Consider the following 27023-nt stretch of genomic DNA (forward strand, 5'->3'; position numbering starts at 1 on the left):
TTTCAGGTTCAACTTTCTAGTCTCAGACCTGCTCCAACAAGCCCTGGTTATCTGTATTGAAAGGGTATTTAGCAAACGCAATCTGGGCCCTTGGGTGTTCATTGCTTCCAGTTGGGTCTTTCTCAGTCCCCTTCCAGATCAGACTACTTTCTGCTCTTGTGAAGGGCTTGCATGCTAAAAATCCCCTCAGCTGACTTGGTGCAGCAGTGAAGCCACTAGCCATCTCTCTCGTCTTCCTGTATTCTGGTTGGTCAGGGTCCCTCTTACAGAGTGAAGCCTGCTAGTAAGAGACAGCATTACAGAGAAACTTTAATCTACTCAGCAGAGCAAGTAGTGTGTGGACACCCTGCCCTAATAGATGTTCAGCTGAATTCTGGGTCAGTTCTGGCAAAGGAGTGAGGAAACTTTAACATCCCTATAAGAACCTCTTCTGCTTCTTCAGAGAGTTTAAAGCAAATAATGTGGCCTCTTGCTCTGGATAACAGGAATAGAGGGAAATTCAGAGTCTAAATTGCAGTGTGATTGTAGAGTACACAACAGCGTTATAATTGGAATGAGGAAATAAGATCTTAACAGCTTTCGTCCACCTTTGGATGACATTCTCCTGCAGACCTAGTAAGAACTCAAGCATGGATAGCTGTGGCTGTGACTTAGTAATAAGCTGATCAGTGTAATACCCTGAGTCATAATGTCCAAACTCACATTCAATAAACACTTATTAAAGGCCTTGCCAGGGGCGCCTGAGTGGCTCAGTCGGTTAAGTGTGTCATTGGCTGAGGTCATGACCCCAGGGTCTGGGGATGAAGCGCCCGCCGCATCAGGCTCCTTGCTCACCAGGGAGCCTGTTTCTTCCTCTCCCTCTACCTGCTGCTCCCCCTGCTTGTGTTCTCTTTGTCAAATGAAGAAAATCTAATAAATACATGCATGCCTTGCCAGATTCTTTTGTAGATCCACATATATTTGTATACCCAATCCTCCCTTCATTAGAATACCTACTGTCCCTTGATTTTGGCCAGTAGAACTTTGGCAGGTATGACCTGTTTAGTAGACTAGATATTACCCTCCCCTCCCCCAAAGATGCCTATCTTTCAACCCTATAACCTGGGAGTATATTACCTTTCATGGTAAAAGGAACTTTGAAATGTGACTAAATTAAAGTCTGGAAATGGGAAGATTATCCTGGGTTATCCTTGTGGGCCCAGTGTAATCACAATAGGAAGCTTGGGAGGTAAAAAGATCAGAAAAAGTTGATGTGAAAACCAGCAAAATCAGATTAGAAGATACTACCCTACCAGCCTTGAAGACAGAAGGGACTGCTAGGCAATAAAAGTAAATTCTCTACAGCCTCTGGAGGAAGCACAGATCTACCCACAGCTTGACCTTGTGAAGGTCCTCTCCAGGCTAAACCTCCCCTCAGCTCATTTGGACTTCTGACCTCTACAACTGTAAGTACATTTTTATTTGAAGCCACCAAATTTATGGAAATTAGTGCAGTCATGGGAGACATGCAGCATGACTACAGGCTTAAGGAGTACTGGCACACTAGGCTTGGTCTTTGGCATCTCAGCCATCACCATGAGAATAATAGCATCTATCAGGCTGTTAGTCCTAGGAGATGAGACAGGTGGGGCCAAGCTGGCTGTTAGCCTCGGCCACCTACAGCTTAAAACAGCTCAGCCTAAATCCACCAACCTGCAGTTGTATGAAAAAGAAATACTTAGGAGGTTATTTCATGTTTGCCTAACAGATAGATACTTGACATTTGGCTCATCCCACACCACCACCCCTCCATTCTCTGCCTGTTCTAAGCCCCAGGGAGCTAACTTCCATTGGCTCTATCCACACACTGCTTTGCCCTTTGATTTCTGATTAGGTTCAGCCATTAGGGATCTGCAATAGGATATGGGAGAAATTAAGATTGGATTACTTTGGGACACCGGGGTGGCTCAGCGGTTGAGCATCTGCCTTCAGCTCAGGGCGTGATCCTGGGGTCCTGGGATCGAGTCCCATATGGGCTCCCTGCATGGAGCCTGCTTCTCCCTCTGCCTGTGTCTCTCATGAATAAATAAAATCTTTTTAATAAACAAAAGATTGGAATACTTTCAGCAACTCCCTGTGCAGTTCAGGCGGGTGGTGGCTCTCATCGGAAGGGCATAGTGCCTTCTACATGTTGTTCCTCTTTTTTTTTTTTTTTTTTTTAATGAGAGAGAGAGAGAGAGAGGCAGAGACATAGAGGGAGAAGCAGGCTCCATGCACCGGGAGCCCGATGTGAGATTCGATCCCGGGTCTCCAGGATCGCGCCCCGGGCCAAAGGCAGGCGCTAAACCGCTGTACCACCCAGGGATCCCTACATGTTGTTCCTCTTTAAGCACTGTCTCCCCAGCCCCCGTGGTCTTTTGCTAACAATTGTGATTTTCCAACCACCTGCCCACACCTTTAAAAACACCATCTATTAAATTATCTTCAAAGTGTGTGCTATGTTTCCTGTCATGACCCTAATATAACAAGTATTTCCTATTTCAATAAAGTATAAAACCTTACACTTACTTGATGTTGCTCAAGCAAAGTTGTAAAAGTTGGCTTTTTTCATTTGCTCATCAAAGCCAGGAAGAGGTTCTTGAGTTAACAAGTACACCAAGGAACTTTATTTTTGCCTCTCAGTAGATAAACTTCTAAGGGCGATACCCACGCACTCTGCCACCCCCATAATGGCCAACATTGCCCAAGTACCTGCCTTGTATCAGAAAGCCAATGAATGTAATGTGTTCCTTAAGTGGAAGAAGGGAGATTGGAAGGAAGTCCCTAGCAACCCCATTCTAAACAGCTGATTATGGGATATGAAGTGCTATGGACTGAATGTTCATATCTCCCCCCTAAATTCATGTTGAAGGCCAATCTCCAGTGTGATAGTATTTGGAGGCAGGGATTCTGGGAGGTAATTAGGACATGAAGGTGGAGCCCTCACGAATCAATTAGCACTCTTATAAAAGACCCCAGAAAAAAAAAAAAAAAAAAAGACCCCAGAAAGTTCCCTTGCCCCTTCTGCCATGTGAGGACACAGCAAGGAGATGGCTGGCTGTAAAGACAAGAAGTAGGCCTTCACTAGACATGAAATCTGCAGCACCTTAATCCTGGATTTTCGGGCCTCCAGAACTGTGAGAAATAACTTTCTGTTGTAAGCCATCTAGTCTAGTCTATGGTGGTCTCTTCTAGCAGCCCAAATGCAGTAGGATATGTAGGTGTCTGATAAATGAAATTAGAAGATGGCCTGAAGCAGATAGAGCCAAAGCAAAGCAACATAATGGCTTGTACAGAGACCTCAGGTTCTTGGACCACCTTTCCTGAGTGATGTTCCCCCGCCCCCCCCAGCCACTGACAAGCTAATTCTTTCAGAAGAAAGTCCTTGGTACTGGACTTTCTTGGAGATCCAATTTGGGCTTCTGGCCTCCGGAACTACAAGGTAATAAATTTATGCTGTTTTAAGTCACTAATTTGTCCAACAACAGAATATGAACATATCTTGACTTTAAAGATTTATTTATTTGTTTATGATAGACATAGAAGCAGAGACACAGGAGGGAGAAGCAGGCTCCATGCTGGGAGCCCAATGTAGGGCTCGATCCCGGGACTCCAGGACCACGCCCTGGGCCAAAGGCAGGCGCTAAACCGCTGAGCCACCCAGGGATACCCGTGATTGAGTGATTCTTTTTTGTTAGGTTCCTCAGCGTCTTCCTAAGTGGAATTTTACCAGTATGTTGAGGACAAGGTTCCGATATTTAGCAGCCTGGAGTTAAGGGAAATAGCTGAGACTCTGGCCCTCACTGAAAACAAATTCTAGCAGTTACAAACATAAGGTTTCATTCCCAAAATCAAATAAAAATTTTGTCAATATCTGATGTTCTGGGTAATGTAAACCCATGCCCTGGGGGAGAGCAGGACCTGAAGCTGATTCTATTTGGAAACTTGGGTCTCCCTTGCCTTTCCCCCTATGGAGCCCACACCTGGAGGTGTCCAGTCTATACTGGTTTCAGTTTCTATTCGCAGTATCAACTGGACTTAAGATCCCATTTCCTGCCATTAAGTGTGCGATGAAACCCAAGTCCCTATGACCACTTCAGGACAAGCCAGACACCAGGCCACCTCCCTCCCTATTGCTCTGTTTCCCTCTTTTTGTTTCTGACTCCTGCTGGTTACCTTTTCTTGCAAATTCAGACATGACTTTACTCTTCTTCCTTTGCTTGCTTTTTTCTTGTAATATTTTACACAGGATTTTGGGGGTGTTTATGCTAGAAGGGGCTCCCTATTAGTAAAATCTGTCATGTTGGAACCAGAAGTGTTTCCACACTGAACACAAAGGGCACATTTTATGATTTTCCTAAAATACATAGACTGCCCCAATGGTGAATTAAATTCTGTAAAAATAGGTGTGGGCTGCTTAAAACAGTTTTCCCAGCGCTTCTATTAACATTTCAAATTTAGGCCCACTCAGGTAGAAGATTAACTTGGAGAAGACAACTGAGAGCTATTGAGTTGCACAAGAGGGGTCTGTCACCAGAGGGAAGAACTGGACTTGCTCCCATGCTCCTGAGAGCATACTGGAGCAGCAGAACAAATGCTGGCTATGAGAGAGACAACTTCCCCCAGAAAACACCAGCTTGGGAGGAGCTCTCCATCCCTGACGTCCCCGTCAGGCAAGCAAGACCATCGAAAGTATCAGGACCACCTGTTCATACTGTTAACCGGCAGAACAATCCTGTCTCAGCAACTCATGTTGGTTGGTTCCTACATCCTGCTAGCTCAGATTCCACTTGTCTGTCTGAATCACTGTCTGCAAGATGCATTTGTAATTGAGAAGCCATGTGTTTGTGTAGTTTCATCACTTTCTTGTAATCCGAATACCTAAAATAAACCTTTTGGAAAATCTAGAACAAGCAGTCTGGGTAGAGAGGAGAGAAAAAAAAGAGTGGATGGTTGTGTGTGTATCGGTGTGTATAAAGAGACTTCCATTGTTATGGCAACCAGCGTCCTCAACTGATGCAGTTCTGTTCCCAATAATATGAGACGTGATTAAAAATTGACATTGCAGCAAGGAAGAACACATGTAATGCGTTGGCGTGGCAACCAGAATAAAGTCTGCATAAATTTAAACCTGACAATCAGAATTTGGGGGAATTTGCCTGCAATTAATTAGGAATCCTTTTTTCATCTGAACTGGAAGTCGGAAGCCTGGAGGTCTGACCCGTGGCCATGACCTTAGGTCAAATGGACCTCAGTGTCCTTTTCCGTTAAAATAAGGGATTAGGTTAAATCTTTTCGTGCGGGTGGAGGGGGTGGGCCCTCGGGTCTAAGCTATACTAAGAGTTGCCCTGTTTTCATCCACATGCAAGATATTATTAGCAGGTATTTATTGAGCACCCACTCAGTGTCCAGCTAGGCACTAAGGATACAGAAACTCTTGGAGCTTGCAGTCTTTCAACCTCTCCAATTACACAAATCTATGTGAAGCTACAGCTTGTGATGTTTGTAAATAGGTATTTTGTGCTGTAAGAACCAGCAACAGAGAAATGACTGAAGCGCAGAGAAGCAGTGACTTGCTCAGGGCAACACGAGAACCGTGTGCCACGAAGTAGGCAAGTCTTTACAAATGGAGAAATGGGAGCGCCAGGAGGATACGGTGATGTCCGGGTCACCCCAGCAGCCGTGCCCTAGGGTCGTCTAAACGCAGGCGCGGCTAATGCTGCCCCTTACGCCTGGTGGGGTCGGGATCGGAGCCCCTTCTCGGGGGGCGGGGGGTGTGGCGGCGCCGCGGGAAGGCGACCCGGCCGCTGTGCGTGCGGGAGCGCGGCCCCCTCTTTTGTCACTGAGCACGCAGCGGGGGCCCAGCGGGCGCTCCCTCCGGCTCGGCGGGTCCCGCGCCCCGCTGCGCGCTGCAGGCCGTGGATGCATCTCCACCCGCCTCGCCCGCGCAGCGGCCCGGCTGCAGGGGGAGAAGCCCCCGGGCCCCCGCGGCCCGGCCCGCGCCCCGCGACCCGGCTCGGCGCGCGCTCGGCGCCCCGCGTCCTGCAGGGAGACGGGCCCGCCCCCTGTGCGCGCAGGCGCGCGGCGCGCGGGGCTCGGGGCTCGGGAGGCAGCTCGGCGCCGGGCGGCCGCGGGCGGGCCTCGCAGGTAGGGAGTCCGCGGCGGGGATCGGCCCGGGGTGCGGAAGGCCGCCCGCCCGCCGCCCGCCGCCCGCCGCCCGCCGCCCGCCCGCCGCCCGTGCCTGGTGCCCGGTGCGCGGTGCCCGGTGCGCGGCCCGTGGCGAGCGCCGCCGGCGGGGGGCGCGGGCTGGGGAGGGGGCGCGGGGAGCGGGGCGGAGGGGGTCCGCGGAGGGGCGCGGGCGGGGGGCGGGGGCTGCGGGGGCGACCGCGGGCGGGGGAGGCGGCGGCTCTGCTGGTAGCGAAATGCAGTCAATTAAGAGTTTTTCATTAATACGACGGAGGGTGTAGAGGGCGGGCTTCGGGGTTTCTTGGGAAATGGGTCATTTGGCAAACTTTCTTTTTCCTAGCGTTGATTTCCGATTTTTGTAACGGGAAATGGGATTATTACTATTTTGCCACAAAGAGAAAGAATAAAAAGAATTCCGCCATTTTGGGTTTTTTAAAAAGTAACCGTTGCGCGGAGCCGACGGGCCCGTGGGCGCCGCGCCCGCCGCCCTGGGTGCTGGTCCCCGGAGGGCGCCGACCCCGGAGCCGGCCCGCCCGCTCCCGCCGCCCGGCCGCCGCCGCGGGGGGCAGGCCCCAAGTTTGTGGCGCTCCGTGGCGCTGGGCGTCTGCGTGTGTTGGGGTGCGCTCGGGGCGGGGAGGTGCCGGGGCGCCAGCCCCCCACCCCCGACACCGAGAGCCAGGGCTTTGGGTGAGCGTCTGCTGTATTCGAGGCCTTGAACCGCAAGCAGCTGGGAGGAACCTTAGCGGAGAGACGACGGGAAGATAAACGGGGACACGCTCATTCAACAAATATTTACTGAGCAAGTGCTATGTGCCCGACAGCCGCGCTGGGCCCGGGACCCAATGGCTGTTTTAGGTCAGGTTCCCTGGAACCAGACTCCCAGAGGGAGATGTGGGCGCAGGTTTACTGGAGTGCCCTTGGGAATATCACCTGTAGGACAGCGAAGATGGCAATGTGGTTGGCAGAGGTTGGGACAGCCAGTGTAGTCCCAACAGAGGCCTCAGCCAGTCCCAAGGGAAGCTCTGGAGGCGACAGGGCCCTGCTGAGATACACCAAATTGAGGCCAGGGGGGCGAGGCCTTTATTCCCCTTATCAACTAGTCTGACAGGATGGCTGCTTCCAGGAGAGGGCACTTGGGCGAGGCAGCTCCCCTGGCTGAGGGCAGTTCCCAGGGAAGCTGACAACCTTCAGGGCAGCAGAGATGTCCCACTTTATCCCCTCCTCGCCTAGCCTCTGAGCAGCACAGCCAGGGGAGATCGTATTTTAATCCCAAAGGCAAGAATGGCTAGACCTTTTATGGATTCAAAACCATCGTTTCTTATTTTGTTGACTACTTTTTACTCCCAGCTCTCTGATTCATTCATTTGGTGACGGTGACGATTTGTTGAGTGCAGCCTCTCTGTCAGGCTTTTTGCACATCAACTGCTTTGTTCGGTCTCATGGGGGAGACAGACAAGTTAATGCATAGTTAGACTGTGGTGGAGTGGAGCACAGCCCAGGGGATGATTAACTTTGGTGGGGTGGATTCTGGGAAGGCTTCAAAGAAGAGGTGTCACTCAAGGCGGATCTCGGAGGATGATTAGGATTTTTGCAGACCTATGGGATGTGGAAAGGAACAATATACGCAGAGGACACATTAGTGGGTTTCTGAGGGTGTGACCAGGTTGTAGGGATAGGAGTGGATGGATTCCTGGGACCTGGCTTAGGCCTGGGAGCCATTTGAGAATGGTTGTGCCACTGTGTGTGTACCAAGTGAGACAATGTTTATCAAAATGCTGCTTGAGCTGGAAACACAAGGGGAGGCAGCAGGAGAGGAAGAGTGAATTCAAATCACAGAGAAAGCAGTTATAGGCCTCAGAAGAATGCATGGTCTAGCTGGGGAGGAAGAGCACAGAAACAGTAGGTGCTGCTAGTCAGAAGCCCGCAAGTACATGTGTTGGGTCCCAACATCACAGATGCACTGGATCCTCTTTCCTCCTGCATATTCAAGGACTTGTCTTCTAGAATTATTCTCTTCCCCCTGCACTGTCCGTTTTTTTCCTCTCCACAGGCTCATTTTCATCAGGTAAAAACTTGCTGTACCATCTCCTATTTAAAAACAAACCAACAAACACCCACACCCCTTCCAGTGATGTGAGGCCACATCACTCTCCAAACATGTCCCCCAGTTCCATGCTCTCCTCCTTCACAGCACAACTCCTTGAGAGAGTTGCTCATCCCATCGTTTCCACTTCCCTTCCTCCCATTCTCTACGAGGAGCAATCCTTTTTGTCAGTTTCCCCTGCTAGAACATAGAGTCTGTGGCAGAGGTATTTGTTTTGTTCACTGACAAATCTGCATTGCCTAGAATAGTACCTAGCACATAGCAGGTGCCCAACAAATACTGAGCTAATCCATGATCTGTCTCTAGAACCTACTCGGATCGGTTTTTTTTTTTTTTTTTTTTTGTATCCACAGCTCCTCAGAAGTGGCTCCTGTTAGGGTTTCTAAGGACCTCCTTATTGCCCCAGTGGTCAGCTCTCAGCCCTCACCTGACTTGATCTGTCAGTGGCATTTCACACCATTGAGCAGTCCCACTGTCCTGAAAACTTCCGTCATGTGTCCTCCAGAAGCTCAGACTCTTCTGGATCCCCTCCGACCTGACAGCAGGCTCTTTTACCAGATCTTCCTCTTCCCAACCTATAAATCTTGGTGAGCTCCAAAGCTCCTGCCTTTTTCTTTATACTCAGTTCTGTGGATTTAAAAGCCAGCTTTACACGATGGCTCTCAAATTTACATCTCCAGCCCAACGTTACCCCTTATTTCTCCAATATTTGCTTCACGAGAGCACTCTGTCTTGTTTGAGACTGTATTCCCAGAGCACAGAATGGAGCTGACACCTCGTTGGCCCTCCAGTGTTTGCTGAAACAAGAGCAACAGACTTGCACAGCAGGGCAGTCCCCTCAGCCAGCCTTCCTGGACACACCTGAAACATGAGAGAGGTTTTGAAACAGGAACAGAGTTCTTCCAGGAGTAACCACACACTCACTCTTAGTGACTGCCAAGGTTTTGAATAAAGAGATTGATTCTGGGATGCCTGGGTGGCTCAGTGGTTGGGCGTCTGCCTTTGGCTCAGGGCATGATCCCAGTTTAGGGATCTAGTCCCACATCAGGATCCCTGTGAGGAGCCTGCTTCTCCCTCCGCCTGTGTCTCTGCCTCTCTCTCTGCGTGTCTCTCATGAATAAATAAATAAAAAATCTTAAAAAAAAAAAGATTGGCTATTTAAAAGAACTTAAAGTGGTACATCAGTTACTTACGTCAGTACGTCAACAAAGCAAAATAATTAGAATTGAAATTCAGGGAATTCTATTTTATAAAATTTTAACGAGAAACACCTTGGTTTGAGTGTTGCCTTCATTAATCAGGTTTTCTACTTAGCCTTTGCCTGCCTGATTATATATAATATAGAGGATGGACTCTGTATTTTAGGGAGGAAAAGCTGGAAAATAAATGTGCACAAGAAAGACCAGCAGGAGGGAGGGGGGTTGGAGAGATAGCAACCTGTCCAAGCCGACTTTGCCAACAAGCAGCTTCCACTTTATCGTTACCCACCGGAAGCTACCAAACCCCCTGGAATTTCTGTTAAACGGGAGTAGATTGGTGTTTGTTGAAGGCCTGCTGCTATCAAGACCACATGTTTTTCCCATGTGATCTTCACCAGAACGCTTTGAGGTAGATATCATTACTGCATTTATTTTACACACAAGGAAACTGAGGCTCACGTCGAGTAAGCTACTTACTCAGCATCAGAGGTGTTAAGTGCTGGAGCTGAGATTCACACTGTCCTAAGTCTGTCTTGAGCAGAGGCCATGTTTTCCTTTAACCTGTATGCCAGAAGCCATTTTCAAGTATTGCTAACACCTTAAAGCAACCAGGTATCAATCACACATACAGAGCTTTTTATTAAGTTGAAATTACTGAAATCCAACACATTTATTTAGCACCTGCTGTGTGCCCAACAAATACTGAGTGAATAGCAGTGAACAAGACAGATACAATCTTTGCCTTCATGGAACTTCCATTTCAATGGGGATGACCAATCAAACTCTATTAAGTAAATGAAGATTGTTATTGGTTATAATGAAGGATGCAAAGGAAATCAACACAGTAGTAGGATAAGCAGTGGTGGAGTGGGTGAAGGGTGTGCTGCTTTAAACTGACTGGCCAGGAAAGGCCTCTTCTGAGGTGACCACTGAGCCGGGGTGTGGAGGATTAGAAGTGGACAGCCAGGCCAGAGCTTGGGGAGGAGCATTCTAAGCAGAGGGAGGAACAAGGATCAAGGGCTCTGAGGTGGGAATATGTTTGTTAATCAGTAGAAGGAAACTAGTATTTGTTGGGGGTGGAGAACAGAGGAAGAGTGGTGGAGAATGGAGTCCAAGAGGAAGACAGGGGACAGATTCTTCTTTTTTTTTTTTTTTTAAGATTTTACTTATTTATTTATGAGACAGACACAGAGACACAGGCAGAGGGAGAAGCAGGCTCCATGCAGGGAACCTGACATGGGACTCGATCTCGGGTCTCCAGGATCCCCGCCTGGGCCAAAGGCAGGTGCTAAACCGCTAAGCCACCGGGCTGCCCCAGGGATCAGATTCTATAGGGTAAAGCACTTTGACAAGGGCAGTGGACAGCTATGAAAGAATCTAGATAGGGAAATTATGTGATTTGGTTTACATTTTTTAAGCTTTCTCTTACCAGAGTAGACTGGGGGCGGGGGCAAAAGAGGAAGAAGGTTGATGAGGTAGGAGGTGGTTTCTGAAGTCCAAGGAGAGCTGATGGCAGTTGGGACTAGCATGGCAGCAAGGAGCTGGACAGAAGTCAGACTTTGAGATGTGTTTTGAAGATGCAGGGATCCCTGGGTGGCGCAGTGGTTTAGCGCCTGCCTTTGGCCCAGGGCGCGATCCTGGAGACCCAGGATCGAATCCCACATCCGGCTCCCGGTGCATGGAGCCTGCTTCTCCCTCTGCCTGTGTCTCTGCCCCTCTCTCTCTCTGTGTGTGACTATCATAAATAAATAAAAATTAAAAAAAAAAGAAGATGCAGCCGACAGGCCAATTTTAATATATGTTAAGTTTTACCGTCCAATACAGTGACTATGGGCACCATGACTATTTAAATTTAAGATTGAAAAATTCAGCTCTTTTACACCAGCCACTTTTCAGTAACCACATGTGGCTAGTGGCTACTCTGTTGGGCAATGTAGGCATGAGACATTCCCATCATTACAGAAAATTCTCCTGGACAGTGCTGGTAAGGCATTAGGACAGTGGCCAATACATTTAGGGAGTTAAGTAAATGATAAATATTAACTATACTTGTTATGTCATTAGTTCTTTTTCTCCCCATGTATTTACTTGCTCAATACCTCTTTTGCCCTTGCTTTATTATACTAAAGTCATGCACTACCTGGGTTCTCAAACAAAAGAATGTGATCGGAGAGGATCACCTCCCAGGAAAATGGACCTTACGAGTGAGAGAGAACCCGACCTGATACTTGAGGGCTCTAAACCCCCACAGGAAGAAGAGATTGATTCTCGTGGAGCTGGGGTAGGGGTTCAGAAGAGAGGAATTTGGACTTAGCCTGGGCTATGCCATGACTGCTAGCCAGATGGAACCTTGACCTGAGACGTACTCCCAGAGTCAGTTCTGTATATCACAGTTTACAGAGCACCCTCACCCATGCCCATCTTCCAGAGTCTGGGGGAGATGCAGGGCCTGGCAAGAGCCCTTGCCTGGGTGACCTGGTTACAGCCAGGAGCCAGACTTCATGTTATTCTCCTAAGACACCCTGCTTTCCTTAGGGCTGAGGGTTTCCTCTGCAGGTTGCCAGCATGAGGGTGACCAGCTCCTCCTCAAAGCCCCCTTCCTCCTTGATCATCGTGGGGGTTGTGTTCAGCTTGTAGGCCTACCAGGATGGAGGGGAATGCTGAAATGGAGATGCTGAGGACACTGAAGGGGCCCTCCACAGGAGAGGTCAACGTGCACCTGGTGGCCAGAGACAGCCCAGGTTCCGGCTCTCACCTGCCGGCTACCGCCTTCATCATCCCAGGTGGGCCAAGCCAGGGGCCCCCGGGGTGGGGGGAGCATCCCCATACCTACCTGCCTGAGCGGGTGTGGATCCCGGGAAGGACGTACTTTCACCTGCCTACACACATGCATGGGGCGGGGCCACGAGGCTCACCTGTGCCATGTCTGTCTATTTGTTCGCAGCCGGCTCAGCCACCCTTGGTCTGCCCAGCAGTGCCCTGGATGTTTCCTGTTTTCCGCGGGAGCCGATCCATGTGGGCGCCCCGGAGCGCGTGGCCGGCAGCCTACCTGTCACGGCCACCGTTCTGCCGCAGTTGAGCGCGGAGCCTGCGGCCAGCGCCAGCGCCGCCACCGTGCGGCTCCTGGAGTGGACCGAGGCCACGGCCCCGCCTCCTGGGAGCGGCCTGCGGGTCGGTGTCTGCGGGGATTGGCGGGGGGCGGGGCTCGCGGCGGGGGGGGCGGGGCCGGGGCGGGGCTCGCGGCGGGGGGCGGGGCCGGGGGCGGGGCGGGGGGGCGCCCGCGAGGAGGCCCCCGGGGGCGGCTCCGGGTGAGGGACTCGAGCCGCGTGTCTTGCGTGGAGGCGCTCGGAGCCTGGCGGGCTGCTGGGGGCGCGGCCTGCGCGAGGCACCGCGAGCCGAGCCCTGCGGGGTGAGGCGGCGGGCGGGGACCCTGCCGCTCGGAGGCGGGCCGGAGGGGGCGGGAGTCCCGGCCTCAGACCCTCCCACGCTCCAGTTCCGGATAAGCGAGTACGCGCCGCTGAACATGGTGGGAGCGGAGCAGCCCCCGAGCCCCGAGCTGCGGCCGGAAGGTGTGGCCGACTGTGAAGACCGCGAGGCCCCGGCGGGAGGTGGCGATGCGGGCACCCAGCCGCCGGGTAGGACCCTCCAGGCCCCAGGCTGGGGCCCTGCCCGGGTGCGGCGGGCCGGAGCTCCCTGGGGGGTCTTCACGGGCGGGGGGCGTGTTGGGGAGGGGAGGATGGGGTGGCTGGCCTGGGTTCTGCAGGTCCACCCCGGGACTGTCCTGAGGGGAGAAGGCCGTGGGGGCGCCCGTCCAGGGGAGCCCGAGGGGGGCGGAGCCTGGGCGCGGCTGTGTGGCTGCGAGGCCTGAGGCCCCTCTGGCCCCCACAGCGGACCTCCCCCAGGATCCTCCAGAAGACCCTCCGCAGAACCCCCCGGAAGAGGATGGCACCTGTCAGTGCCAGGAGTGTGGACCTCAGCAAAGTGCAGGTCCAGATCCTGCTTCCTCCAAAGATGACTGCCCCCAGCTGTTCCAAGAGCGGTGAGGGGGCGGATTGCAACCCTGCTTGCTCTGCCTTGGGGTGGGGGGGCATTCACCATTCCTGCTCAGGGCTCAGGAGAGGGACTGGGTGGTGCAGGGTGGGAGGTTCTTTCTCTCAGGCCTTCTGTCCCTCAGGTCAGTCATCGTGGAGAACTCCTCAGGCCAGAACTCCTGCACCAGCACTTCTGAGCTTCTCAAACCCATGAAGAAGAGGAAGCGCAGGGAATACCACAGCCCATCAGAGGAGGAGTCAGAGCCTGAGGCCCTGGTAGGAAGAGGGCAGTGGGGAGGGGAAGGGGAGGCTAGAGGCTACATGCCAATGCCCACTGTCCTCTCCATTAATCCAGGTGGTAGGGCCAGGCAAGAGGAGATACATGATGAGTCAGTCATCGTATTTTAGGGTCCCGTTTTGATCCAGGTCCTGTACTTGGTTAGAGGAAAATGATTAAATCACCCTTTTGCTTTTCTGGGGCTCCCATCTCTGTCTAGTGTCAGGGCTAAATCACATTCACATAAACCAGTACCCAAGTAGATGTGTAGGCAGATGGAAAGCTCCATCACTGGATCCAGTCACGAGGCCAGAGGCAGAGACTGTTGCAGAGAAGCTGGAAGAGGCAGAGCATGAAAGTTCCAGTGGGCAAGTAAAATCAACACACAGCAGGTCTGAGGAATGAGGAGGATTACAGTCAGACCATGTAACTAGGGGCTGTATGCTCATGTGAGTTTGCACCCACGTGGTAGGAGGTTGTCTGCTGGAGCTGTGTTCCTGCTGGTAGCCTAGAAGGAATTCCACTTGGTTGGGACAGTACACCATGTGACCAAACAGCCAGGCAGGGGCCTGGAATAAAGTCTGAGGCTTCACCTCAACCCATGAGGACACGAATCAGGGCTCACCTTCCTACAGGAGAAGCAAGAAGAAGGAAAGGATCCAGAGGGACAACCGACTGCTAGCACCCCAGAAAGTGAGGAGTGGAACAACAGCCAGCCTGGTATGGTGGCCTCTGTGTATGTGTGTGTGTGTGTGTGTGTGTGTGTGTGTATGTTGATGTGATGTGTGTATACACTTTTGGAGGTGTGAGGCTGGGAGTAAGGGTCATGTATGTGATGGTACATATATAGATGAGTATAAATTTGCGTGTGAGCGAGAGAAAATGAGAGAGAGACAATGTTTCTGGTTTATGCGTTAGCATATGTGTATTTGGGGGAAATATATCATGTATTTGTTTATCCTCTGTTATCCAGTTGTGAATAGGCCTCACTCTCAGGTTCAGAATCCAAAGATTAAAACAGTTTTTGGTAGCACATGGCATTGCTTCCCTTTGGTGGTATGAGCAAGTTTGTACTGGTCATTGGACTGACCTTGCTATTTGAGGCCCCATTCTGGCCTTTTGGTTCTAAGAAAGGGAACAGAGGCCATTCAATAGTCAGCTCTGGCCCTCAGGCCTTCTCGATTCTAGTCAACTATTGCTAAGTAACGTTTATCACACTTGTAATCATCTAGGTACTCTATAACAGCTTGTTGAATGTCTATCTTCCTCCCTCAAAACAATTTATTTTATTAATCATTGCATCCATGGTGCTTAGCTCAGCGACTAGTGTTGAATAGACTCTCAAATGTTTGATCAGTACATGAATGCATGAGTTGCATGTTGGTAATTCCTCTCGGACCATGGTTCAGTTGCAAGAATCTTAGAGAGAGCCAGAGGGTGAGGTGAGTTCCTAGGACATTCTGCCTTGATGGATCCAGTACCAGCCAGAGGAACCCAGTCTGTGTCCTGGGCTTCAAACTCTGTAGTGCCTGTTAGAAATTTTGCTCATCACAACCAAACCAGATTTTCATTACTGTCTCTCACCCAAGGCTCTCACATCAGAAGCAAAAGTATAGCTCTCATAGGAGACAGTGTCTAACCACTCAACTGCTTTGTCTTACTTAGGGAAATAGATTCATGAACCATCATTCTTTTAGCTGGGTCCTGTTGACCAGTACACAATTATCTTTTGATTCATACCTTTTGCCATCTCAACTGTGAACATAGGTGTGGCATTGGTTTCTGGATATTTCCCCCTTTTGTCTTTTTTCCTTTTTTCAAGGGAAGATACTCTATCAGTTGACAGAAATTTGCATTTATGGCTAATTTTTTTTCCACTTGTTTTTGGGGTCTTTTGGCAGAAGAATCTAGCATGAGGGATGGAGGTAGCACGGTTGCTTTAGTGTCCTCTGTGTGGAAAACCTGTGTTTATAGTTTATGTTATACTCTGTTTGGCAGTTGGATGGCTAGCTACTGGGTTCATGTTGTAAGGGAGGACATATCTAGTTCTGATGGAATGTTCCAATAGTTTGAGAGTTAGAGCTGTTCCAAAAAAAAAAAAAAAAAAGAGTTAGAGCTGTATAACTCACGTATGTACTCAGCCCCTCTCTCTCTCTCTCTCTCTCTCTCTCTCTCTCTCTCTCTCTCTCGTATGTATCTGCTTTGTCTTTTCAATGACCGCTTTGTGTGAGGATTAATTTTCTTACCATGGTAAAAGTCTTCACAATATATTTAGTCATTAATAGCAATTCTGATATTCTTGTGTCACCTCTCATTCTGCCCACATCCACATCAGGTATCTGTGGTGGCATTCTTCAGGGTCAACTTGTTAGAGCCTTTTCAGATTCAGAGCAGTCCTCCAAGCATCCTGTTCTGCCTCCCTATAGTTACCTTAGACATAGATTTTTGCCCATTCTCTCTCTCTCTCTTTTTATTTTTAAGATTTATTTATTTATTTTAGAGAGTGGGAGGGGCAGAGGGAGAAGGCCAGAAAGAATCTAAAGCAGACTTCCTGCTTTAGATTGGGCAGAGCCCAATACAGGGCTCGATCTTATGACCCTGAGATCATGACCTGAGCTGAATTCAAGAGTCAGATGCTTAACCAACTGAGCCACCCAGGCACCCCACATTTTACCCATTCTTTTTTTTTTTTTTTCATTTTTACCCATTCTTAATTGGGTTGTTTATCTTCTTATTGTTAATTCTTTGTATATTCTGCATATAAGTCCTTTGTTAGTTGTATGTGTTACAAATATTTTCCCCTAGTCTATGGCTTGCTTTTTCCTTTGTAAATGGTGTTTTTTAAGGAGAAAAATGTTTTCATTTTGATCATGTCCACTTTATCCATTTTTTGCAGTTAGTAATTCTTACATATCTTTACAAAGTACAGTTTTTTAACAGCTTTATGGAATTGTAAGTGATATACCATGTAATTCACCCATTTGACTTGTAGGATTCAGTGGTTTTTAGTGTATTCACAGAATTGTGCAGCCATCACCACAATTAATTTTAAAACATTTCCATCATTCCAAAAAGAAACCCTGTACCTATTCCCTCCAGACCACCCATCTTCCTGTAGTCCTAGGCAACCCCAGGTTTATTTTTTGTGGATATGGATTTGCCTATTTTGAATATTTCACATAAATGGGATCAGATAATACATGGCCATGTGTGACTGGCTTCTTTCACTTAGCACAGCATTTTATTTATTTTTTTTTAAAGATTTTATTTATTTATTCATGAGAGAGAGGCAGAGACAGGCAGAGGGAGAAGCAGGCTCCACACAGGGAGCCCGACGTGGGACTTGATCCTGGGTCTCCAGGATCAGGCCCTGGGCTGAAGGCAGCGCCAAACCGCTGGGCCACCAGGGCTGCCCTAGCACAGCATTTTCAAGGTTTATCCACATTGTAGCATGCATCAGTACCTCATTCCTTTTTATTGCTGAATGATATTGCATTGTATGGATGTATCACACTTTATTTATCAATCAGTGGGTGTATGGGTTGCTTCCACTTTTTTCTTCTGTGGGGAACCTGGTGTGGGACTCAATCCCAGGACCCTGGGATTGTGACCTAAACTAAAGAACTAAAGGCAGATGCTTAACTCCTGAGCTACCCAGGTGGCCCTCATTATGGTTGTTGATTTGTATTTCCCTGATGGCTAATGATGTTGAGCATCTTTTCATGTGCTTATTGGCCATTTATGTATTTTCTTTGGAAAAATATTTATTCAGAGCCGTGCCATTTTTAATTATATATGAGAAACACATTTTATATTAAAATATGAGGAGTGCCATATGGAATTGGGCAGCAAATTGTTGTGATTCAATGTGTGTGTGATTCAATATAAGTCATTAATCAGTATATCTCTTATAAATTCCTTCTTTTTTTAATTTTTATTTATTTATGATAGTCACAGAGAGAGAGAGAGAGAGAGAGGCAGAGGCACAGGCAGAGGGAGAAGCAGGCTCCATGCACCGGAACCCAACGTGGGATTCGATCCCGGGTCTCCAGGATCACGCCCTGGGCCAAAGGCAGGCGCTAAACTACCGTGCCACCCAGGGATCCCTTATAAATGCCTTCTTAATCAAGGTCCCTAATCTAAATTTACATTCAAAATTCTGTGAACTGTTTATTTTCCTGGGGAGATGGTCCATGGCTTCTGTTAGGTTTTCAGAAAGGTCCATTTATACTTACTAGAAACTGAAGGCCAGGTAAAGAGTAGACCATAGCATTATGGAGCCCAGCCTCGTGAGTTTGGTGTTCCCAGGCATGGATCCATATAAGGTATATGTTGAACACAAATAGCGGTCTCTTGATTAAGTTTTCTGTTTTAAAATGAACTAATTATGAATTGGCTAGCCATGCTGTGGAAGAGGTGAAGACAGACATATATCTGTAGGAAAGGACCCAGCACATGGCTGGCACCCTGCTGACTGTTTGTGATTGGTTATTCCCTAACCATGGCATTCTGCTCTTCTCTTTACATTTTCTGCTCTCCATTTTCTGACCTTGTAGTGAAAAGTCTGACTAGAACCAATAATTTGCAGATTATCTCTACCTAAATGACTGAAGCAATGCTGAAGGAACTTCCTTTTTTTTTTTTTTTTTTTTCTGAAGGAACTTCCTAAGAGAGTGAACAGTAAAAGAGAAAATGGGAGGGAATGACTGTCATTCCAGGGATTCACCACTGAGTAGCTGGGTTTAGGGGAGGGAAAGAAGAATCACTGCCAACAAGAGAAGAGGAGGAAAATCCAGCTAAGAGAGCTCAGCTGGAAGGGGAGTTGTAGCACATGGAGATCAAGAGAGTTGAGGAATGAGTCATTGGACTGTGGCCCTGGGGTCTCAAGAGAACAGTTTCACTGGTGTGCAGACGTAGGCATGAACTGGGTGATTAAGAAGGAAATGTATCAGAAGGATGTAAAGTTGTTCATAATACTCCCCTTATCTTTTTAAAGTCTGTGGGATATGTAGATATCCTCTTTTTTATTTCTCTTGTTACTATGTGTGCTTTCTCTGTTTCTTTTCTTTCCAGCTTTATTGAGATCTAAGAGTTCAGGGACGCCTGGGTGGCCCAGTGGTTGAGCGTCTGCCTTTGGCTTAGGTTGTGATCCCGGAATCATGGGATCGATTCCCGTATCGGGCCCCCTTCGTGGAGCCTGTTTCTCCCTCTGCCTGTGTCTCTGCGTCTCTCTCTGTGTCTCTCATGAATAAATAAAATCTTTAAAAAAAAAATAAGAGTTCAGACAAGCAAAACACAATACTAGCCTTTAGAGAGCTCACAGTCTGGTGTCAGGGAGATATATGAACAGGTAGTTATTATGCAATGGTAGAGTAAGTGTTCTGTTTAAGGTATGTAGGTGCAAAGGACTGTCACGGAACAAACTCTGCCTCATGTAGCCGAGGAAGGCTTCATGGAGTAGATGTGGTGACATTCCATCTATGCATGCACCCACACATCCATGCATCCAAGCATCCATACATCCATGCATGCATATATCCATCCTTCTAGTCATTTATTTAACATTTGGTGGTCATCTTTCTGTGTAAAACCTTGTGCTAGGTGCCAGAGCTGGGTCTTGAAGGATGAAAGAGGATAGGAGGATGGGACAGGGTGGGGGCAGGATCTCTGAAGCAGAGGGTTTAGAATGTGCAAAGGCACAGAAGCACACAGGGTCATGGAAATGCATGATTAGGCTAGTTCATGGAGAGCTTTGTATGCTGCAGAAAGGTGTTTGAGTTTTTGTATTTTTTTATTGTAAATCAGAAGCCATCCTAGACTTTAAAGCAAAGAAATAAGCCAGTTTTATTTTAGAGCTATTCTGGTAATAGACTGAATCTGAGGCAGAGAGTTCAGTCCAGAGGCTCTTGGACCAGGCCCAAAGCAAAATGAACAGTGAGCATGGAGAGGTGGGGATAGATTCAAGAGCCAGCTAGAAGTTGGGGTCAGCAGGACTCAGGGACTGAAGGATCCTAGGGGTGAAAAATGAGACATAAAGGATCCCTCCCAAATTCCTGGCCTATGTGGCTGGTTGAATAGATGCTGGTACCAGAGACTGAAATAGACTATCCGAGAAGGCCACAAGCTTTGGTGGAAAAGTTACAAGTTTGGTTTGGGACAGCTTGAGCTAGCTGAAGAAAGTGCTAGCCAAGAGCTTCTAGTCTAAGGAAGCAGGAATAAGCAAAGGAACACTTCTGGAAGTCAAGAGAGGATCAGGGGAACCCTTGGGTGGCTCAGTGGTTGAGCGTCTGTCTTCGGCTCAGGGCGTGATCCTGGAGTCCCGGGATCGGGTCCCACATTAGGTTCCCTGCATAGAGCCTGCTTCTCCCTGTGCCTCTGTTCTCTGCCTCTCTCTCCCTCTCTCTCTCTCTCATAAATAAATAAAATCTTTAAAAAAAAAAAAAGGATCAGTCCACAGGGAGACTATACTGTACCTTGGGACATACTGTAAAAAGGTGCCCTTTCTGAGTAGACCCAATTAGAAAAAGGCAACCTTTCTTTGTAGTAGACTCAGCCACGTGGCTCGGATGCAGGTTTCACTCAGGAGAGAGGATAGTGGGAAGTCATGTGGTGTAGGTTGGTGTGTCAGTGTAAGTTTCTGAGAGAGTCTGATGGCTTGGTTGATAAGTGAATGAAGAAAATCCTTGCTTTGGCCCAGCCGGGTCAGATGATTGGGCTCTGGAGGCTCTCAGTACAGTGACCAGGGAACTTAGGCAGCTCCTAGGAAGATGCTTCTAGCCACTTAGGTTCCAACCAAAGAAAAAAGCGTCTTCCTGAATGACAGATCACTCCACATCTGAATGATCTAGGGCAGTAGCTGAGTGAGCCACAGCATGGCTGAGGAAGACTCCAGATAAGACAGGCTTGGTTAGAGCTCTAGAAAGACCAGAAACACAAGACCAGTACTTTGCATTGTGTGAGGATCTTTTACTCACAGCATCTCATTTACTCCTCCCAATGACTTTCTGGTAGATGAAGTTGTCTGCATACTGCAGATGACAAAATTGAGGCATAGAAATTACTAGAAGAAGCTGGAGCTGTTTACCCAAGGGATATGAATTGACTTTTGCAAGAAGTTGCCTCTTTATTATCTGTGGCTGCTCAGGCTGACCTTATGAGCCTAACCTTACATGTTGCCAGGTATTCTAGTTTTTAAAGGATGATTCTCTTCAGTGCTGGAGGCCAGGTCTCCATCACAGCTAAGCTGAAGTTCCTGCAGGGGAATTGGTCTCCCCTTCCCCAGGACCTGGAGACTCCCAGGGCTGTAGGCCCTGACTGTAGTGTGTGCACACGTGTGTGTGTGTATGTGTGTGTGTGTGTGTGTGTGTGTCTGGGAGGGCCATAGAATCCATCTCTATTCTGTGGGCATGCTGGGCACACATACAGATATTCATGTCTCTCTGTGTTCAGAGGAATAAAAATTGAAAAACAAGAGTTTCTAATTTCTTTGTGATCTTGCTCCTCCATTTCTTCCTCCTCCCATGTTTTCTCTTTCATTTCTCTTTTCCTCTTCTCTCCCGTGAGCTTGGTTGGCACTGCAATTAAGTCCTCTGGCTCAGGACTTGTCATTCAGCTTTGTCAGAGAACAGGATCCCTCTGTGGCTGAGATTTTGTGACCTCAGTTATGCGCTCTACAAATTTTGCTGACAGTGGCCTGGGGATGAGGGTGGGGTAGACAGGATTTGCTGCGGCCTCACTGGAGACTGAGGCTCGCTGGAGGTCAGAACCCCTGTGTCTGGTGCCATCTTGGCTGGGAGCGTCCGGGGGCAGCATGCAATCATAGACAAAGGTTTGTTTTGGAGGTAAGGTAGAGTTGAGTCAGGGGACACTGAGAAGAATAGTCTATCAGGAGCAGTCCTGGGGTCAGTCTGTCTGTCTCCTGTCCACAGCATCAGGGGAGAAGAAGGAAGGCTGGTCATGGGAGTCCTACCTCGAGGAGCAGAAGGCTGTCACTGCCCCTGTCAGCCTCTTCCAGGACGTGAGTCGGATAATTTCTACCTGGGAAGAGCTTGTATACCCAGTCCAGGAACTCAGCGCCACACTCAGGCCTTCTGGTGTATTGTGTGTCTGATATCCCTCAAAACCCTGGCAGAATGGAAGAGGGAGAGGCTGGTTAGGGTCCCAGAGAGAAAAGGGCCCACTCTGAGAGGCTTTCAGGATAGGAGGAAGTAAAGAGGTGGGAGTTGTGAGTCCTGGTACCTTCTACTCCGTTCTGTACGCTGATCTTCCCGTGACTTGGGTGAGAGGGAGCCCTAAGTCCAGCCCTGACTTAGCCCACATTTTTCAGAGGACCTGGGAGCTAGTCTGTCCTGTTCTGGATCCCTCCACTAAAGATCCCCAAATAAGTGACCCCTTCGGTCATACCAGGCGGGTGGGGCCTAAAGGCAGCTCCTTCACCCCAAGCTCACCAGGCAAGGATAAGGCTGGATGGAGGCTGGGTCCTCTCCAATCTGTGCGTTGACAGTACCAGGCAGTCACTCATAATAAGAATGGCTTCAGACCGGGCATGAAGTTGGAAGGCATCGACCCTCAACACCCGTCCATGTACTTCATCCTCACCGTGGCCGAGGTGAGCTGAGGCGTGCACCCACATCCCGGCACTGTCTCTCTTGGTAGACTAATGGGGACGGCTGGGGGCCGGAGGGCCTGGCTTAGATGAGGGAGACACTGCCCTGCCCTCAGGAAGTGCATAGTCTGTAGGGGGTTATGGTGAGACACACAGAAAGCTAAAAAAAAAGGAACTCAAACCAAAGTATTGGGCATGATGACATTATGGAATGGCGTATCCTTCAGTGCTGAGGGAGTCTGAGGAGGAGAGATCCTGAGGGCAGGGATGATGGTGTGTGTGTCCACCCAAGGTCTTGTCCCCTAGGGGCTCACTGTGAGAATCAGCGCGATAAACACATCAGTGACATTCCATGGTGGGGGGTGAGAGGGGGCAGGAGGAGAGGTGTGAGCAGAGCAGCACCAAGGATGCAGGAGGAGCTTCTAGAGGAAAGGCCTCCTGCCAAGTCTTGAGGGATAAGTTGTGGATAAGTAGGGAATTCCAAGCAGAAGCAGAAAAGTACAGGGGCATGGAACAAGGCACCAAGTTCAGGGAGCTGCCATCAGCTTGGTGAGGTCAGAGCAGTGTGTGAGTAGAGCGCCTTGAGAGATGGTAGCAGAAGGAAAGGTCCTCAGGGGCCCTGACCAGGTCTGATCCTTGGTAGGTGCCCATGGGGTTCTGACCCAGAACTCAGGGCTCAGGAGTATGTGATCTGTCCCCAGCGCAGGATGGGAGAGCATGGAGCCAGGTGCAGGATGGGGGAAGAGTGGTGGGTTAGGGAACCTGCTAGCATTCAGGACCCTTGAGACCACCGTGCTGGGCCAGGAGAGGTGGGGGAAAGGGAGTGGGTAGGTGTGTGCTGGCATCAGAGTCCCTGTGATTCCCCTGTCGTGGGGTTAGGTGTGTGGCTACCGTCTACGTCTGCACTTTGATGGGTATTCTGAGTGTCATGACTTCTGGATCAATGCCAACTCCCCTGACATTCACCCCGCTGGCTGGTTTGAGAAGACTGGACACAAACTGCAGCCCCCCAAAGGTAAGGCCTAGCTGGGTGGCTCAAGTGAGGCAGCGAGCCCTAAGATCTTCCCTTCCTACCCATGGGTCCCCTTCCCTATTCCCCATTCCATGACTAGCCTCTCTTCATTGAATCCCACTATGACTAGGCCCCAGGGCTTTTGCTTTGCCCTTGCCCTTTGAGTGTCTACCAAAGTTAGGTCCCACCTCTGCAAGGTTTCCCTGGGCAGGTTCTTGAGGGTTGGGAGGTCCTTGGGCCTTCCTCAGTGTGGGGTGTCCTGGCCATGGTCCAGCCTCTGTCTGCACGGCACTCTCTTCTTCCCCCCTGAGGGGCCTAGGTTACAAGGAGGAGGAGTTCAGCTGGAGCCAGTATCTGCGCAGCACAAGAGCTCAGGCCGCCCCCAAGCACCTGTTTGTGAGCCAGAGCCATGTGAGTGCCCCTGAGTGGACACCCACCTTCTAGGACAGAAGCCCTGTGGCTGGCCAGGCTGACTCATCAGAAGAGAGATCACCTATCAGAGCTCTCAGCTTTGTTTTGATCTCTTATCCCAAAGGCGAGGGGCGTTCTGGGCAGGCCAAGGGCCAGAGGGGAGCTGGTTATAGGTTCCTCCCAGTTTTCCCCGCCACCCTATCACAGAGCACCCCCTGTGAGTCCCTGGCCCACCATCACCATGCTGTGCCAACAGAGGCACCTACTCGCCCTCCGACGTCTGGCCCCAGGGACCATACCTACAGCTTCCCAGGTGGCTGGTGGCATTCTGGTGTTCCATCTGCCCATGGGACAGGAAATGCAGACTTCTAAGTCAAACTGTGTAAACCCTGACCATTGACTAGCACTGTGGTCTTGGGCAAATTATTTTATAAAATGGTGATGATCATACCCTCTCCATTTCGTAGTCAAGGTCATGAACGGTGACAGCTTTTGAAGCTCTTGCCTGACAGACACTCTTCCTCCCCTCTCGCCGCCTCACGGCAGCTCCTCCTTCCCCAGTGCCCCACCATCAACCCAGCTACCTCAGTGTACACTAGGCCAGGCTTGTCTGGGGAGGAGAGGCTCTCTGGGTGAATGTGTAGCTTCTTACTTGTCACTCATTTTCCACCACAGTGAGGTGTCTTCTGAGCACACCTTGGAGGTCACAAGTTCCCAAGTGGCTCAGGGTTGGGTGTTGTGACACTGTCCTGGAGAGACCCTCTTTCTCCCCTATCCTCCCCGCTCGACTCCCCCACCACAGGCATGTTTTCTAGAGAACCCACTCCTTCCTGTGCCAGTGGGTTCTGGGTTAGTGCTAGCCAGCCTGGGCCTGGTCATGGCAGCCCCTCTTCTTGCCCCCAGAATCCTCCACCCCTGGGTTTCCAGGTGGGCATGAAACTGGAAGCTGTTGACCGCATGAACCCATCCCTCGTCTGTGTGGCCAGCGTGACAGACGTGGTGGACAGCCGCTTCCTGGTGCACTTTGACAACTGGGATGATACTTACGACTACTGGTAGTGTATGGGCCCAGACTTGGCCTGGGGTTGAGGGGGAGAGGAGGTGGCAGGAGCGGGAGGCAGTACTTTCAGACCTCAGGCACTACGGAGCCCCTTCCTGGTCCTGATGTTGATAATTGCTCCAGGGCATTGCTGACTGTCCTGTTGCTTTGCTCTGTATCATAAGAAACACAATGTAATATTAAATGTTTCATCTAAAAGTACCAAGGTTAGGATTAGGACGAGCAGACCCCCGTGATTCATGATTTTCCCTCAGATACTATGGTAGTCCTAGAGTCTAGCTAATGCTGCTATTTTCTGACTTTTTTTTTTTAATCAGCTGTCTGTGTAGCAATCACTAAGCAGTAGAATGAGGGTGGGCACTGAAGCCATGCGGTCATAGTCCTCAGTGTCACTCGAGACAGTGAAGTGTTCTTGGTTTCAGGTGTGATCCCAGCAGCCCTTACATCCACCCGGTGGGCTGGTGCCAGAAGCAAGGAAAGCCCCTCACCCCTCCACAAGGTGACCCTGCACCTGACAACATGCCCTTCCCTGGGCCTGGCCCCACAGCCCCTCTTCCCTTCTCTTACCACTACCTTGTTAGCTGGGTCCTTAGGATCTGGGTAAGGGGACAGATGTGTCCTAGAGCCTCATCTTGGCTTGGGAGTTGAGGAACCTTTGATGTTAGGAGAGACCTGTCAACCCAGGACTGTGTTGAGGTATAAAGGAAGAAAGTTAAAGGACCCCTACTCAGCACAGGAGGAGTCCAAAGCAAAGAAAGCCTGTCCTTTCCTTTTGGAGAGTTACAGCGGCCCATATAGAGTTGTTTCAGATGGGGCTGGGGTTGGGGCTGGGGCTGGAGTAGCAGGGCCAAGAAGGGGAATGGGGGCAGGCTTCCTAGACAGCCCTGTGAACTGTGTGGGGGTGATGTGCTTGGCTCTGGCTAGCACCCCTCCACCTCAGGTGCCTCTGCCAGCAGCTGGCTCTGGTGGTGCTGGTTGGGGATTCTCCAGGCTCCCAATCCTGTCTGGGGACAGAGAGCGCTCCCCTAGTGTGCCGGGGTGCCTAGACATTGTTCTCATCCTTTCCTCCAGACTACCCGGACCCTGATAGCTTCTGTTGGGAAAAATACCTGGAGGAAACTGGGGCCTCTGCTGTGCCCACCTGGGCCTTCAAGGTGGTGAGTCAGCTCTCTGCTCCCAGAGCTGACCTCTGGGAAGGCATGGAGCATTCAGCCGGCCAAATGGAGTGCTCCCGCTTTGGCAGGCCACAGTTTCTGAGGCACAGCACTTGAGCTCTCTTCTTGGGGCCCCAGTTCTACTGAGCTGGGCCTTGGCCTGAAGGCTGCTGTCCTCCTGCAGCGACCCCCACACAGCTTCCTGGTCAACATGAAACTGGAGGCCGTGGACCGCAGGAACCCAGCCCTCATTCGTGTGGCCAGCGTGGAGGATGTGGAGGACCATCGCATAAAGGTGGCTCCGGGCCCCTTGGGCAGGGGGAGTGGACAGGCTGTTTGGGAGCGAGTTCTGTAGACTGGATAGAGGTCAAGGGCATGGCATAAGCCAGAAATAAGGGAGGCCCAAGGTTGTAAGGAAGAGAAGTCTACACTCGCTGCAGGTTGTAGGGAAGAAAGGTCTGCACTTGGAGCTGAAGATCTTGGGTCTTGCTCTAGCCTCATCTGTGACTTATCTTTGTGGGCTTGGACCAGTCATTTCTCCTCTCTGAGCCTATCAAATAGGCCTAATGACCCTTGTCCTGTGCATGGACTGATGGGAGATGCCAGTAACTTAAATGAGTGAAGCTCTCAGAAAATATGGTGGCTTAGGCGGATTATTATGAGGCTGGCGTGTTGGTTCTTCCAGTCCAGGAGGTTGCTTCTGACAGGCCCCAGGGATAGGGAGAGCCTCTTGGAGTCTGGAGGACCTCCTGGCTGAGCTGGGCTCCATGAGGAACACCTGACCTCCAACAACCTTTCCTCCCCAGCTCCACTTTGATGGCTGGAGTCATGCCTATGACTTCTGGATTGACGCCGACCACCCAGACATCCACCCTGCAGGCTGGTGCTCCAAGACAGGGCATCCCCTGCAGCCTCCTCTCCGTGTGTACCCTTAGGGCACTCTGACCCTTCCCTACTGATGTCCGA

General features: G+C 50.1%; 1 protein-coding gene and 1 long non-coding RNA gene across 12 annotated transcripts in view; one reads left to right on the top strand and one right to left on the bottom strand.

Annotated features, from left to right (window-relative positions):
- The first annotated feature begins 6077 nt into the window (after nt 1–6077).
- L3MBTL1 (L3MBTL histone methyl-lysine binding protein 1) overlaps nt 6078–27023 on the top strand; it is a 32750-nt gene continuing 11804 nt past the window's right edge. For all 11 annotated transcript variants that reach the window (XM_049100711.1, XM_049100713.1, XM_049100712.1 and 8 more), the window contains exons 1-16: nt 6078–6165; nt 12138–12290; nt 12452–12678; nt 13001–13142; nt 13396–13546; nt 13682–13814; nt 14451–14535; nt 21744–21832; nt 22319–22423; nt 23300–23435; nt 23752–23843; nt 24747–24898; nt 25326–25402; nt 25975–26060; nt 26242–26352; nt 26864–26978. In XM_049100711.1, the coding sequence (XP_048956668.1) occupies nt 12155–12290; nt 12452–12678; nt 13001–13142; nt 13396–13546; nt 13682–13814; nt 14451–14535; nt 21744–21832; nt 22319–22423; nt 23300–23435; nt 23752–23843; nt 24747–24898; nt 25326–25402; nt 25975–26060; nt 26242–26352; nt 26864–26978 (1837 nt within the window). In that variant the 5' untranslated portion in view covers nt 6078–6165; nt 12138–12154. The remainder of the gene's footprint in view (nt 6166–12137; nt 12291–12451; nt 12679–13000; nt 13143–13395; nt 13547–13681; nt 13815–14450; nt 14536–21743; nt 21833–22318; nt 22424–23299; nt 23436–23751; nt 23844–24746; nt 24899–25325; nt 25403–25974; nt 26061–26241; nt 26353–26863; nt 26979–27023) is intronic.
- LOC125753574 (uncharacterized) lies at nt 9039–12559 on the bottom strand. The gene is made up of 2 exons (XR_007405706.1): nt 12423–12559; nt 9039–9169 (listed from the first exon to the last, which is right to left on the bottom strand). It is a non-coding gene; the product is annotated as an uncharacterized LOC125753574 (long non-coding RNA).

This window comes from Canis lupus, chromosome 24, assembly GCF_003254725.2.
Source record: "Canis lupus dingo isolate Sandy chromosome 24, ASM325472v2, whole genome shotgun sequence".
NCBI lineage: Eukaryota > Metazoa > Chordata > Mammalia > Carnivora > Canidae > Canis > Canis lupus.